The sequence below is a fragment of the Coffea arabica genome, chromosome 10e (genome assembly GCF_036785885.1).
Source record: "Coffea arabica cultivar ET-39 chromosome 10e, Coffea Arabica ET-39 HiFi, whole genome shotgun sequence".
Taxonomy (NCBI): domain Eukaryota; kingdom Viridiplantae; phylum Streptophyta; class Magnoliopsida; order Gentianales; family Rubiaceae; genus Coffea; species Coffea arabica.
The window spans coordinates 800,450-814,753 of NC_092328.1; the positions used below are offsets into that span (position 1 = coordinate 800,450).

The 14,304-nt window shown below is 37.2% G+C and overlaps 2 protein-coding genes across 12 annotated transcripts; both read right to left on the reverse strand.

The window, feature by feature from the left end:
- Positions 1–249: 249 nt before the first annotated feature.
- LOC113712789 (uncharacterized) lies at positions 250–6,722 on the reverse strand. Of its 7 annotated transcripts, XR_011821701.1 has the most exons (16): positions 5,912–6,722; positions 5,166–5,563; positions 4,765–4,885; positions 4,328–4,442; positions 3,450–3,604; positions 3,190–3,261; positions 2,986–3,054; positions 2,822–2,902; positions 2,624–2,743; positions 2,458–2,532; positions 2,285–2,365; positions 1,745–1,818; positions 1,593–1,653; positions 1,070–1,125; positions 725–902; positions 250–629 (listed from the first exon to the last, which is right to left on the reverse strand). XR_011821701.1 is itself a non-coding variant. In XM_072066665.1 (15 exons), exons 1-15 carry the CDS (start codon positions 6,074–6,076, stop codon positions 827–829), a joined length of 1,719 nt encoding a protein of 572 aa, XP_071922766.1. In that variant the 5' UTR covers positions 6,077–6,722; the 3' UTR covers positions 250–826. The 7 variants fall into 7 exon arrangements, 4 of the variants coding, with proteins under 4 accessions (XP_071922766.1, XP_071922767.1, XP_071922768.1 ...); XR_011821703.1 differs by having other exon boundaries at positions 250–902; positions 1,070–1,432; XR_011821702.1 differs by having other exon boundaries at positions 250–902; positions 1,070–1,435.
- A 145-nt stretch (positions 6,723–6,867) lies between these two features.
- Positions 6,868–12,000, reverse strand: LOC113712790 (enoyl-CoA hydratase 2, peroxisomal). Of its 5 annotated transcripts, none has more exons than XM_072066669.1 (10): positions 11,805–11,999; positions 11,495–11,629; positions 11,185–11,255; positions 10,879–10,951; positions 10,138–10,177; positions 9,586–9,658; positions 9,364–9,514; positions 8,039–8,109; positions 7,301–7,474; positions 6,868–7,102 (listed from the first exon to the last, which is right to left on the reverse strand). In XM_072066669.1, the coding sequence occupies exons 1-10, from the start codon at positions 11,874–11,876 to the stop codon at positions 7,015–7,017; spliced, it is 948 nt and encodes a 315-aa protein (XP_071922770.1). In that variant the 5' UTR covers positions 11,877–11,999; the 3' UTR covers positions 6,868–7,014. The 5 variants fall into 5 exon arrangements, with proteins under 5 accessions (XP_071922770.1, XP_071922773.1, XP_027092165.2 ...); XM_072066672.1 differs by having other exon boundaries at positions 11,220–11,255; positions 11,800–11,949; XM_027236364.2 differs by having other exon boundaries at positions 11,220–11,255; positions 11,495–11,610; positions 11,805–11,909.
- Between the last annotated feature and the right edge of the window lie 2,304 nt (positions 12,001–14,304).

Genomic DNA, 14,304 nt, shown 5'->3' on the forward strand with positions numbered 1-14,304 from the left:
TCCACCACCCATTAGCACGGAAAGATAGACCCTGTTTCATCACAGCACGGAACTTCCTAGCAAGTCTTCAGGCAGCCATCCCACAGCCTATGACAGATGTCGGGAGTCTTCACATCCTTTGCATTTGGGTACTTCAATGCTTCCACAGTTACTACTCTGCAGGGTGATAGACTCGTATACTCGAGAAAATGATGAATACAGACATCTCTTTTCAAGTTGTACGGTGTCAATAATCCATGTTTAGGTCGATTTTCAGGAAAGAAAACCATAAATTATCATACTCTCCACTTGGAAATTTATCTTGTTTACGTTTGCATACCGCCCTGCTTCAACTATCAATTCTTTTACAACAATTAAACTACTGCAGTACAGAGAACAAAATACAAGCCAACATTGCTCCTCTGGCATCTTATCGTGCAGAATCTACAGAGATCCTCCACTGAAATCCAAGGATTGACCTGTTTTCTAGCGTCCCAACTGTCACCCATTTCACGAAAGCTCTGCTCGCCATAAAACCTCCTGCTCTCGCTTTATTTGATACAGGTGTTTATATGTTCCAAGTTGTTAGTGATTTTATGCAGCGACTCCGGTCATCATGAATTCCTCTAAGTTGTGCTTGATTTTTAGGACTGCAAAACATTGAGCAGAAGCCTGTCATGATGTGCCGGCAAAAACAAACCCATCCTAACTGCATAATCACCCGGGCATTAGGGCTAAAGGAGACCAGAACTGGACGTGGAAATGACGGAACCATCAACTCCAGAAAGCATTTTCTTGCAAGATGAAAAGGAGCTGTCCCACGGAATCCTTAATCAACTCATTCATCCTAGAAGCAGTCCATTTTCACGTCTGTTACATCAAGTTGCAGTATCTCCCCTCTGCACCCAAGTATGGAACCAATACTGCAACACAGGATAGACGACAATTATGAAAATGGAGGCTGAGATAGCACAAGAGGATGTTGTTTTGTAAAGGGCAGTGTGGAAATATAAACATTTTGCAAGAGGTTATGATCACCAAAAACTAACATAAATTTGTCGGCAACAAAAAATTGGTCAGATCTTCATACCTGGGGTGTGTTCTTCCAAGATCCCCATGCACAAACTCCTTAATATATGTACCAGCCTGTCCTAATATACAATCATCACAAGTTAAGCCACCACAAGTATTAGTAGTAAAAACATTATCCTCGCGAATAATCATTACAACAATTGCCTATCCATGAGTCTAAGCATCCTGTTAGCAACTAAAAACATAAAATTTTTAAGCAAGATTAAATGTGAGACCAAGCAAAGGTACAGCTTTCTGGCTGTTATCGTGCCTTGAGTAACACAACAAAATTTGAACCACTGAGAGAAAAACAAACAAATAAGCAACACTTTCCTCTGCAATGGCAACCCATTCCATGCCTCGGTTCATCTATGATTGGCATCTTCTAACATGCTCAAGCAAAAGCAAAAATTTCATCCAATAAACTATGAAAGTGTAAAGTGAAGTAAAGGAAACTTCTTGCCATGACATACAATAGTTGACCAGTACCTCAGAAACTAAATAGTGGATTTGTTTAAAAAAAAAAAACAAAGCAAACAAACCTGTGTACATAGATGCAAGAGAAAATACTGACAGCTTCCAGCTATTTTCTCTACTTTCATCCTGTTTAACAATGTAAACCCAACCAGACTATAGGAGAATAGAATTTAATTCATAAGGCAAAAAATAAAATAGTAAAAGGTGGAGCTTGTACCAATGTATAACTTTTTCACGCTCCAAAGGACTTCGACGATGCAGAACCCTTATTGGTGTTTTCTGTAAAATTTGCTGCGGAGGCAAGAAAACACCAATTACTGTACAAATCAGCGATGTAGAATTCATATTCATTGGATTAAAGCATATTCCAATCATGACTTGTATATAGATATATAACATTAGCACAATTAAGAAACTGCTAAATAGTTTTATGTCCATGAAACTAAACAACTTTGCTGAATCATATAAAGGCTAGTTCAATACAACACATCGCGGTCAGCTGCATGCAGCAATTTACCAAAGCCAATCTTTCTTACAGCTAATTCTATGTACTACTACTAACCTATTAGCCCGGAAGAGCATAGTAAAATCAATTCAAACAGGAACAAAGAAACTACTTAAGCATCAAGATAAACATATCTTGCATATATAATAGGGCTACTTATTTGCAAGAGCAAAACAAATACTGATGCGCGCGCACACACGAATATATATGTACACCTATATATATGAGAGAGAGGTAGCGAGGCAAACTCACCATCTCTTGAAGTGAAGATAGAGTCTTCGAGTCATCATCATTAAAAGGGCGAGAAATCCAGACAAGAGCAGCATACTGCTTCTGTACAAATTGTGGAAGTGATATCTTGACTGCAGTTCAAGTTTTTGACAAGAAAACAAAGAACTAATTGATTTAAAGCAAAAGGCACGTACCTGTTTCTCAGCTTCTCCTTCACGCATCAGTGCCCACCCTTTGTTGTCTAAAATCTTGAGATTCTTAACCCCAACCTGATAATGCAATCATCAATAGCACAGCAACATCATGAGAAGTTTATAGAATGAACCTTCGAACAGAAAATTTATCTAAAACAGCACATACCAGTTTATTTTCCTGGCTATTTATTTTCATTTCCATCTCTTTAATAAGTTCTTCAGAAGGAACTTGATGGGCATTTTGTACCTCAACCAGGAAAGGGCGACCTGTGCCCAACATCCTGACCTGAAAAAATAGGTTTCCAACATCAAAACAACATTTAGCAACATCTACAAAAGAATAGAAACACCAGAGCTTCCATACATCTATATCCTCTCTACCAGCAGCATGAAACTTGTAACCATCACCTTGGCAGAGAGGAAGGATGCTGCCACCTATTATTTCCTGCATGGCCAACAATTTTCATTCACTCTTGTACAACATAAGCCAGAAAAACAAAAATACTATTCTGAAAAACAGGGAAACACCTCTACTGATGCTTCCCCCATTCTTTCGTCCTCAATCATCCAGCAAGTCTGGCTGACATTTCTTGAGTACTGCAGTCAAAAGAGAGCTCCACAATCTTCAAGTTGTACAAAGACACACACACACACATCCTATATCTATCAAATTTCATAAGTTTATGATAACAGGTGTAGATTTAACCACAATCCTCGTTGAAATTACCATACCTTAAGGTATCTCCCACCAATGTAGATTGGACATCTATAACAAAGAAATACCAAACCAAAGGGCTGACTCTCCTGAAAAGTCAGAAATTCTGACCATAAGCACAATACCATAAACTATTCTCACATCATCAGCCAATCTTATCACAATAAAACAAAATCCACGCATCCAATTACTTGTAATTTTTACAATAAGAAAGAATTGCAGGTATATCGCAGATGAGAAAGTAAATGAACCAAAACTTGCATACATGGAATTATACCTTCTCTAGCTGAAATTTTAGGTAATCGCTTCCATGACCTTCCAAATCCTTTGCAAAGCCCTCTGTGCACTCATATTGTTTGTTTTCATGTTCAGCAAAATTTTTTGAGCCAGATGTCTCAGATGCTTGTTTTTCATCAGCAGTATATAGCATATCTGTTTTATCACAAGTGATCACTCGATAATTAAAATCACATGCATAAATGTAAATAGCATCCATTGTGTTTCTGGTAGAAAACATCCATGGACAGGCAGAGAAATATACATTGAGATGGTGAAAAGTGTTTGTCAAAGTTTACATTACGATACACAAAATGTGCAATATGTTTGGGCAAAAATTTTGAAGTAGTAAACCTTGACTTCTCAAAAGCAAATTTTAAACAATTGAAGCCCAACAAGGGCGAAAAACTAACTTTTCTACTCTCTTTGGGGGAGGGGGAGGCTGTGCTTCCCAGAAAACAGGTGAAAATTCATGAAACTGTAAAGTGAAAGAACATGGGAATGTGGGTCTCTCTGTCTTTTTACTTTAAATGGAAAGCTTCTAAATCATACTTGCAGATTATTCTGTTGGCTAGCATACGCAGAGACAAATTCTCTTCAGAATATTGTCATAAAATTGGACAAAGAATGTTGAGGTTCATAATTATTTTTTTAAATCCAGTATATTGAAGGATGTTCCTTTTCCTTTTTAAGTAAATCCTTTATATCAAAGAATGCTCTTATAACTTTTTCTCCAATATCCATGGGAGAAACTTCCAAAACTTTACAGGTCAGCAATTATATCAGTAACTGCAGAAGGTTATTAGAAATCAGAGATGTGCTAAAATGAATATCTTTGATAAGTCAAAAACTCCAAAAGAAGTAGTTTAGGGCAGCTACTTGTTTTTCTCCTTTTGCATCCATCGATCTCCTCATTGTCAGGTTTTCTTCTTGACTCTTCAGAAGTTTCATATGTCAATCGTATGCGAAATGTGCTTAGATTTGATTTTGTACCCTGGGGAATGAGAAAAACTTATAAAGTTCCAATCTTGTGTCATGCATCCTGAAAGTCTAGCCCAACAACGAGGTAGATGAGCAGCAGTTAGATCAGAACTTAAAAAGATGTAATTGTTTATTTGGTAGCCTTCAAAGAAATAAAATAAGAATCAACTATTCCTCCACCAGAGAATAAAGGGAGATGTTTGCATATGTTAATATTCTGAAAAGAAAAGGCAGAGTACAAATAATACATGCCTTTGTTGCATGAATTTAGAAACTTAAGCATTTAACACTTCTGAATGGCTTCTAATGAAAGAGGTAACAGAGATCTGAATTACCAGCAATTTTTCTAGGGTATCCAGTATTGACAATTTCAAGGCATCCTTTATAGAAATACAGTCAGTCAGAGTTTTTTGCAGGAACCAATGTTCAGAGCCATACTTCTTTCTCATAAAGGACCTGAAAGAACAATATTTGACTTGTTTATCAATCCTACAAAGTTTACATAAATAGAAACCAGAAAATATTACAAGTGGGCAATGAAGAAAATGATTATGGAATGACGTATATGCCAATGAAATCAAGCAAATTTTCCAGCATCAATTACATTAAAATAACAGTTATCATCACAATCAACCAACTAAAGAATAGGCATGCAGTACTGGGACTTCAATAAAGGTATTGATCAAAGTAATAGATGTGCCATATCCAATAAAGGAAGGAATCGAAATCTTTCTACCTGACAACTTGTTCATTATCCATGACCACAGGCGGCAATGAAACTTCAAGAGAAAAGCTGTCAATCTGAGGATGCTCTTGCTTGACAGATTCAGCAACAATTTTAGCAAACTCATAAGCAGAATCCTTCTTCACCAATATTTCTTTTTCATCATGATATACATAGTCCAATATGCCTAAACAGATTCTACAGACTGCATGCTCCAAGACAAATGTTTGAGAAGATAGCTGCTGACTACCCGAGTCCTTGCGTTCTGCAGAGCCACTGCAGTTATCATCTCTGTCCCGCCCCAATACATTTTTTTCAAGCATGGCATTCATAGTTGCTGTTGGCAGTGAAGGGAAAGAAGAAATCTTTTGACAAAGACCAAACAATCGAAAAATGCACCGAGCACATGCCTGCGTAAGAATGGAAAGAGAACATTTACAGAAGGAAAATATGATAAGAATGGAATTTATCCCATCGTGTAGAAGCTAGAGGTACAAAATTAAGACTTATATCAGAAAGCAAGAAGAGAAAGCTTCCTTTTCATCACGGTTCTCCACAGTTTCTAAGAAATTCAACAAATTCCAAACCATCAATTACAATCAATTGAAAAGAGTAGCTTGAACATCAAAATTATTATCATTGAATTAGCTTAAAATGACACTGCTAAGTTACTAGAATGATTTTTGAGAACTAAGAAGAATAAAAACAGCAAAAAATGGAAAGAGAAAATAAATAAAGCGTATAAAAAATTAGCATACCCCGAGTGAGAAGAAATCTTTGACCGCGTGAGTGGGAAGAGCGTAAACGGCGTCTTGGAGAAGTTTCAGCTCCTCTACCTCCTCCGCCACGTTGGCTGCTGCTGAGTTGCTAATTTGCGGCCTCTCATCGCCGCCACTGTTATCCTGCACAACTTCGCTGGCCATTGCCAACCGGCGTCCTCCTGCACTAGGCGGTGCTGTGGCGGCAATCAAGTTTATGTGAAGCACCCCTTTTTCTTTTCTTTTGAATTACTTCCCCTCTCTTTGTTTCTTTTCAGACGTTTTATTCGACTTTGAAGTTTGAATCTGGAGGCGAGGGCAGTCTTTTGAGTTCTGGGCTTTTTTTCTGTTTGGGGTGAAAAGGATTTCTGGGTTTTTAGGCTAAAGTCTTCTTTTCTTTGTCAAATTTTTTCCCCGTTCAAATTCTTTCCGTCCATAACCCAATCCAATCTTTCTATGCAGCTGCTTCCGATTAATGCTGTAGAAGATCAATGCCTTTTTTGGCAAAAACTATGGGAAAAAAAAAAAAGAAGATAAAAGCGTCACAAACATCAATTAGAGCCCCATTAACATTTGCCACTTCAGGAAACAACAATTAGGCCTTTGCTTTCGCTCTTCCCCCTCCCCAACTTCTTCTTCTTCTTCTTCTTCTGGGAGGAAATGGCTCGGCTTACCATATTTCCATTTTAAACACTACTGATTTGAATATTTCATCATACTGGAGAAGAGGATTTTTATGACCAAGAAACCAAATAGTGTAGTTGGTATTGGTATCATGAAAGATGTGCTTCAGCATTTCACCATCCCATAAATAGGCGGTTTTAATTCTGGGGTGCTTATTTTATTTCAAAGATCAGATAAAGGACCAAAATTTTGCCTCAATTCGGGCGTTCGAGTTCAAGTTGAACTTCGCATGAGTGCGCTATATTTTTTGAACGATGGCTCTGCTATTGCACTTTCCACAAACACACAGGATACAGTAGTATAAACGCACAGAATATACCAAATTTTGTCAGTTGTTAACACACTATCAAGCTGCTCTGCTTGCTTATTTGCACCATACTGATATTATTTGGAATCTACAATATTATTCACCAGCGATTTCAAAGAGATGAATTTAACAGGTTAAGATCCACGAACCCAGAAAGCACAGCCCTGCTTCGCTCCTTCACCTTCACCTGGTACAATACTCTGCACATTTCAACCTTTCTCTCAGTGCTTGGCTTATAAATAAGATTTTCCTAGCTCGAGAAACGAATATATAGGGCCAAAAGGGAAGTAAAGGAAAAGAAGCATGCGTTGAATTCAACAAGTTTCTCTGCGTTATCAGAGCCAAAAAAAAAAAAAAAAAAAGAGGCAAACACCCTGCAGCTCAGAGAAGCAACTTACCTCTGGCCATCAAGCCACATTTCTGTTATCAAAGTTTCTCCAGGGTAGACATGTAACAGGAATCTGGCAGATATGCTCTTGATTCTATTTTGATCACCTCCGCAGATACATTTGATGACAGCCCTAACTGCAAAGCCGAGTGTGCAAAGCCCATGCAATATTGGACGGGAAAATCTAGGCAAAGCGCAATATGGGAAATTAGAGCAGAATAAAATTAGCAAAATCAAGTGTAAGGTCTATTGCTTGGGGATAACCCCAACGCTTGAGTAAGACAATAAGAATGTCATTTTCTTTTGTTGCATCTTAAAGCAGCGCCTGAATTTCAGCACGGATATATAGTAGAAGAAATATGCCAATAATGACTTAAATAGTCCTCTAACTTATCCTAAATCAACAATAGTCCTAGTACTTTTTAACCGCCAATTCAGTTCTTAAACAACTATTTCATAAACAATTTCATCCTACTAGAAAAAGTTACATGAAAGAAGAGGGAGGAGTCTTGTAGATTATCAAAATCGTTCCTCCTATCAGCCTTAGCTAGTGGCAAGAAAATTCTTTATGGCAGCGTAATGGTGGAACAACCATAATGGCTAAGCAGAAATTGTTTAAGGACTAAATTGGCTAAAACCCTAGATCAAGGACCAATTCAGGTTTTCAAAATAAAACAAAAAAAGAAGCTGAAAGACTAGTAATGCCATTTGAATTTTTACCAACAAAAAACAACTAGCTTCAAATTACCCAGCAATTTCAGCAATTCTGGGATCTGAATGCAAAGGATTGTAATCTCCGGAAAGCCTGTAAAGTAATGCCTGCACAATGGCAATGTCAATTTAAAAGGTGAAATGATTATGCACAAACAAAAGCACAATATATGGACAAAATCTAAAGTAAGCACAGTAACATTGAAAACTACTGCCCAAAATGCACGGAACTACTAACGATAGGGTGTAGTGCATCAACAAAAAATTCAAGCACATTCAAAGGTACTAAGCAACATATTTGAAGGTAGTGAAAGCTAAAGTCCAAAAGAGAGAATCTTAGCATCCTCAATCTCCTCCAAGTAGCACTATTTCAAAGAAGTCAAATGACTCTAATGATCTACAGTGCCAACCCATCCAATCCCACTCTCCTGCACCTATATTTATAGTAGTCGAATCCAGATGTACATTGTGCATCAAAATTCATTTTCATGATATGCTGTATCATATCATAATATCTTTATAAGTATTTATATAAATTTTTAAATGATTATTTGCATGAGAATACTGATTACTATCACATAAATAAAAGTGATTTTGTAATTTCATAAATAGAATAATGTCATTATAAATTTAAAAAATTAATAAATCAAGGTAACATAGGTAAGTATTAGGTCATACAAGATGTTAATAGAATTAGAATACTAACTATGTAAACCAGTCAGGTAAGTGAATAATAAATTTTTCATTAAATACAAAAGCATGTGAAAGCAAGAATAATGTGGCAAGAAAATTAATTCCTTTTGAGTTGGTTTAAAAAGGGGATTTGTATCAGCTAAGCATTAGCAGGACAGAAAAGAATTATATGAGAATAGGTGCAATATTAGTGAAATAAATGTGTGCAAACTATATGCTAGAAAAATCTACATCAAAGGTTAGATGTGTAACTCTTGATGGCATGTTATTTTACTTAAACTGACTATTTTTGTTGCTAAAAAATTTTGAAAATAATGAATACAATTAAATGTACATAGAATTTCTTCATCTGTTTCCATAAGTTGATTTAACTGGCTCAAATGCATTCATGTGTTGTATGATACAGACGTAAGATGCACATTGTATCACAGCACATGCTCTTGTATTTTACAATTGTTTATCATATTGAATGCACTATCATGATACACCCCAAAATTGCTTAAATCTGACATGTATCAGACCATATGCATGATGCATCCTACAAAACTAACAACTGTGTCAGTATTCATGTCATTAGATGTAATCTTAATATCAGATCAATGCACGTCAGACATAAGCCAAAAACAGCAGCATGACAAAGTAGAATTAGCAAACTGATTTTAAACATGCCTGAGATGGTTGAGTGCATTCCTCAAACACAGCAAATGGTGGACTTTTTGGGAGTCTAGTACTTGATGTCTGATTCACGGGATGCTTTGAATATGAGTATGGCTGAGCTGAATTTGAGAACCCCCCCAAACCTCTCAAAAAGACAGCCATCCTGAAAATTAATAGCATGGTTATCAACCAAATAATAACAAATTTAGTTGTGTCAGTTGAATAAGAGCTTACCTGTTCATGCATATTAACTCACCAGACTCTCTCTCATAGCTTAGAATTTCAATTTCCAGAACAGTCGCCTTACCTGCAAGCAATAAACTCTAACATTGTTACCAAGAAAGGGGGGAAAAAACATTGTTACCAAGAATTGGGTTGTTTCCAAGTAGAATAAAGAAAAACCCCTAGTTTCTTTTTGAACGCACAAAATTATCTTAGAAGGAGCTTCAACTGACATCTCTTGGTCCTACCAGTCACCAAACAAAATGGTAAAGCCACTACTAATATCTGATCAAAGTGTTCATGATTAAGTATAAATGTACAGCCTTGCACATTGATAATTATCTTTGCACGGAGGACAGCGGTGATGAGGGTGGTTGGGGATCTTTCTATCAACTAACAGATGAAAAATCTATTCGACATTCTTTTTGAACTATTTCTATAGTGCTTAATATCCTTCATTGACCAAATCATAATCAAACTTTTTCTCCTGAAAAAGATTTTATCAGGTATGTGCCAGTCACAAAAATTCATGCTATAACCATAGTGGTATTTTCTGAAACAAACCTTTATCATGCAGTCCAGATATGCTCGCTACATTCTGTATCTGCATTAATCAAATTGATCAACAGAGATGATCTTTGACAATGTCACAGGATAAATATATGCAGCACACATCAAATTGCATCTACTACCTAATCCAACTAGAGATACCGTCTAATTCACCATTTCACGGGAAACCGAATCCAAGTTTACAATCCATAAATTTATCAATCCCCAAATCATTCAACTCTGCTTCAGGCTTCATTAGTGTGATAACAAGATTGCAAACAATTTGAGTCTTGATAACTCAAATCAAATCACAAAGTTAGCTGCCTCTTGCAATTTAGAAGTTCTATTTGGCACCCTAACTAAAAAACCAACCTCCCTAGCAATCCCATAGCCATTGGTTTCTTTTCTTTCTTCAGTTTCTTTTTGTCATGCTTGTCGCAATAGAAATGCAGAAGCAACCTCCTTAGAAGGTTCTCAAGCACAAAAAGGTGGGGTAACTTGCAACTTGAAAAAGCAGCTGGTCACCTGTGATCTTATGAACAAGGTATTTTCAAACAGATTAAGTACACAGCTGATAACAGGTTCTGCAGCTAACTTTTGACAATAGGAGTGGACTAGGGTCACTACACGACTAGCTTATTGTCCATTTCCCTCCAAGCATGAACTCCACATGAATGCAGATGACATATAGTATCTAAACCTTCTACTTTTTCTCATTCTCTCTTTGGAAAATTATATTTTTTGCCAAACACTTACACAAGCACTAGCAGGAAGTGGCTTGTAGATTTCAATGTACTGTTGCCCGTGCAATAGAAGGCGTGGATCAAATCTAACACCAAAGAGTAAATCAAGTCAGATTCACCAGACAGACACTTTAGGAGCTAATTGATAATTACAATTTGTTTGAAAAGGTAGACACAGGAGAAAGACAGTACTTGCTTAACAAAAATTTTGAACAGAAAAAATCCCAAATGAACACCAGTGGCATTTATAACAAGGTGAATGGAAGGAAATCTGGTGAACAGGGGAAAACTTCACTTGTTTGAATGCATAAATGCTTACGAAAAGCCAGGAAGCTGCCCAATTTCTGAACTTACTCCATGACAAAACAAAGCAGCAAAGGTTGGCAAGACCTACAAGATAAACACATTAAAACATAAGTCAAAAATTGGGCAGAGCAGTCGATGTTATCGCCCCCACATCCTCTAATCCATCCATCTTTTCTTGTCTTCAAACAGAACTGAAGTTAAGAATCATCCAATCCTAGTATTATTCCTAAAAAAACAAAGGCACCAGCAAAAGCAACAAAATTGTCTCTTGAATGGATAATATACCAGTAGCGACAGAAGATTATAGAAGGGGGGGAAAAGACCTGGATGGATTGCTGGTGGGCGTGATCAGGATGGTAAACATACTTAAGTTCCTTGTCATCCAAAGCATCCTTCAAGCAAGCTCCAACTCCCAGAGCATATAGAGCTACATCTCTTTCTGTATAAGTAAATGTTTTCTGCACCACCAAATTTATGTGCATATAAAAAAAATGTCAAATCCATAGAATTTCAGCTCTCTATCTTAGTTGATCGAACTAATGACAAGAGCAGTCAAACGACCAACCAAAAGGGGGAAAAAAAGGGAGAAAAGAAAAGAAAAGAAGCAGAATACCAAAGTGAACCGAACCTGACCTCGGGGAATTTGTGAGAAATGATAAGTTGAGGATCAAAATTGGAGGTCGTCGCTGCCGCCGCCGCCGCCATACAAGCTCCGGAATATGATAAAAGCCCGGAGGCTGAAGAGTGAAGGCAACAACTAAAGAATAAGACTGGCTGCTTGAATTTTGGGAAATTCTGGTAAGTCAACTCTCACACTGCAACTCCCACAGCAATTACTTATACTACAGAATTAAAATAAAATTATTACTATATATCGCGGCAGAGGCAATGCTCATCTATCCCCTACTATTTTTTTTTAATTTTCGGAAGTCTACATTTTTCTTTTTTTTTTATAAATCTTTACAGATTCGGCTCTCTTTTGTTTTTTTTTTTCAGTAAATATCTATACTCCAAGGCCTAGCTTGTGAAAAGGAGAGAAAATATAAGTTATGCGAGAAAAGAAATAAAAAGGAAAGATAAAAATTTTCTTATCTCTGTTCTGGGAAATCATTACTCTTCTAGTATATTTTAAGAAAATCATTTAAAAAATTTTTCGTCTGCATTTGGATAGAGGATTATTTAAAATATTTTGAAAGTAATGATTGTAGTAAATTTTTTTTTCATATGATACATGGTAAAATTAAAAAATATTAAAAAAAAAAAAGATAAACATAAGACATGTGGTGGTTAGTCGAAACTGAGTTTTTGGCTAAAATAATATACTTTTCAAAAAATAATTCCAAAGTAATGCTCTTTCAGTTTTTATTCTCTTATTAATCTAGTTATTGCCATGTAGACTCTCCATCAACGGAAAAAAATTACTTGTAAAACTTTTGTTTAGATATTACACAGTTTTTCTTTATTTAGTACCTTAAGGACATTCTGTAAACAAATTAAAAAAGGAAAGTGGATCCATAATTAGTGTTTTTAAAATTGTTGATCACCCTCCAAATTGCAATGATTTTGCCGAAGAACCTTCTTTTTTTTTTTTTTTGCTGCCATTATTTCTCCCTAGCTTTATTCTTGATTATTATATCACAAGTTCCTTTCTTTTTTTCTTGTTACTTGCAATTTTATATATGGTAGTCTCCTAACTTTGAAAATTTTAAGAAGTTTGCAAAAACTCAAATTGTTTGAAATCCGAGTAAACATTTCAAGATACATGATAAACATAGTTTACGCTTATCAAAAGAGAATACATTCCAAAAAAATAGGAGAGAGAAAATATAACTAAGTCAGTAATAGTATCAAAATTAACATGCTATATGAGCAAAATTAATGTTAGAAACACTAATTAATTCAATAATAGATAGAGAAATATTTTTATTTATCTTTAAGATTGTACATAAGTAGCAAAATTTGAACTATTGAAAAGTTATTAAGAACCCATTGATGTGGATTATACCTCTTAATATAAGATGGAAATGCGAATACTTTCCATACTCAAAGTCCACATGGCAACAAATAAGTTAATAATGGAATATATTTTGAAAGTGCATTAGTTTGGGAATAGTTTTAAAGAATGAGGGCCCTGTTTGGAAGTGTTGTTTTTTAGCAAGTTTGTATAATACTAGTTTTTTAACAACTTCTGCTACAGGAACCCCAAAAAACTTATCAAAATTTTTAACCTACACACTTTAAAATAATACACAAAAAAACTTTCCCTTCAACTTTTCTTCTTTTTCCTCCCCCACCCCACGTCCTCCGTCGCCGACCACCTCTACCACCACCACTTCCGGCGACGATCACTATTCCGGCCGCCACTTCCTCTTTTTTTTTTCCTTTCCCTCTCCCTCTCCTCCTCTCCCCTCCCCCTTTGACCCACTACTACTCGAACTATACTGCCTCTTCCGCTGCCAGGGGAGCGAAAAATTCGGCCCGTGTGAACACAAAATACTTTCACCACAGCATCCATCGCCGGGACCACCCTCGCCTCCGCAGCAACACTCTCCCCCGCCGCCACCATGGAGCAGGAAATGAGGGAAGCGGTGGGGCCGTTGTTAGCTTTGTCTAGGAGAAGGCGAGTATGGGAGGCGGCTGTTATGGCTTTGGAGGGTTCCGACGAGGGCAATTTCGTCTTCTTGGGTGGGCGACCATGGCGGCGACGCTCGTGATTGGACGACTGAGAATGGTTGTGGTGCAGGTCGATGAGCTCGACGTTGCTGACAGAGAAAACGACGTCGTCGGAGTTAGCGATCGGACTTGAGCTCGAGCCCGGGACTGAGCCCGGAATTGTTGGGCGTCGGACATCCAGAGTTCCCTCTATTAAGCTCCACTGGACTGAGGGAAGAAGAGTCGCCAGATATGACATCCATGGCTGCAGCCTGCAAGGTCTCGGGCATCGGGAAGGCAAATGGGGAGAGAGGGAGAAGGAGGAGAAGGCAGAGGTGCCGGGGGAAAGGGTAGGGAGAGGAGCCGGAGAAGAGAAAAAAAGGTGTGGAGGGGCAGAGAGGTAGAGGGAGGAAGGGGCAGAGGTGCCGGGGAAGGGGGAAGGGGGAAGGTGGAAGGGAGAAGAAAAAGAGAGAAAAGAAAA

Excerpts from the sequence above, each read along its gene's own strand:
- LOC113712789 (XM_072066665.1), bottom strand. The coding sequence starts at position 6,076 with ATGGCCAGCGAAGTTGTGCAGGATAACAGTGGCGGCGATGAGAGGCCG. Across the intron at positions 4,443-4,764 it reads ATACCCTAGAAAAATTGCTG|GGTACAAAATCAAATCTAAG; the intron begins GTAATTCAGATC and ends CTCATTCCCCAG. Across the intron at positions 3,605-4,327 it reads ATGCAAAAGGAGAAAAACAA|ATATGCTATATACTGCTGAT; the intron begins GTAGCTGCCCTA and ends GTGATAAAACAG.
- LOC113712790 (XM_072066669.1), bottom strand. The coding sequence starts at position 11,876 with ATGGCGGCGGCGGCGGCAGCGACGACCTCCAATTTTGATCCTCAACTT. Across the intron at positions 10,178-10,878 it reads CACTTCCTGCTAGTGCTTGT|ATACAGAATGTAGCGAGCAT; the intron begins GTAAGTGTTTGG and ends TGATTAATGCAG. Across the intron at positions 9,515-9,585 it reads GAGTTAATATGCATGAACAG|GATGGCTGTCTTTTTGAGAG; the intron begins GTAAGCTCTTAT and ends ATTAATTTTCAG.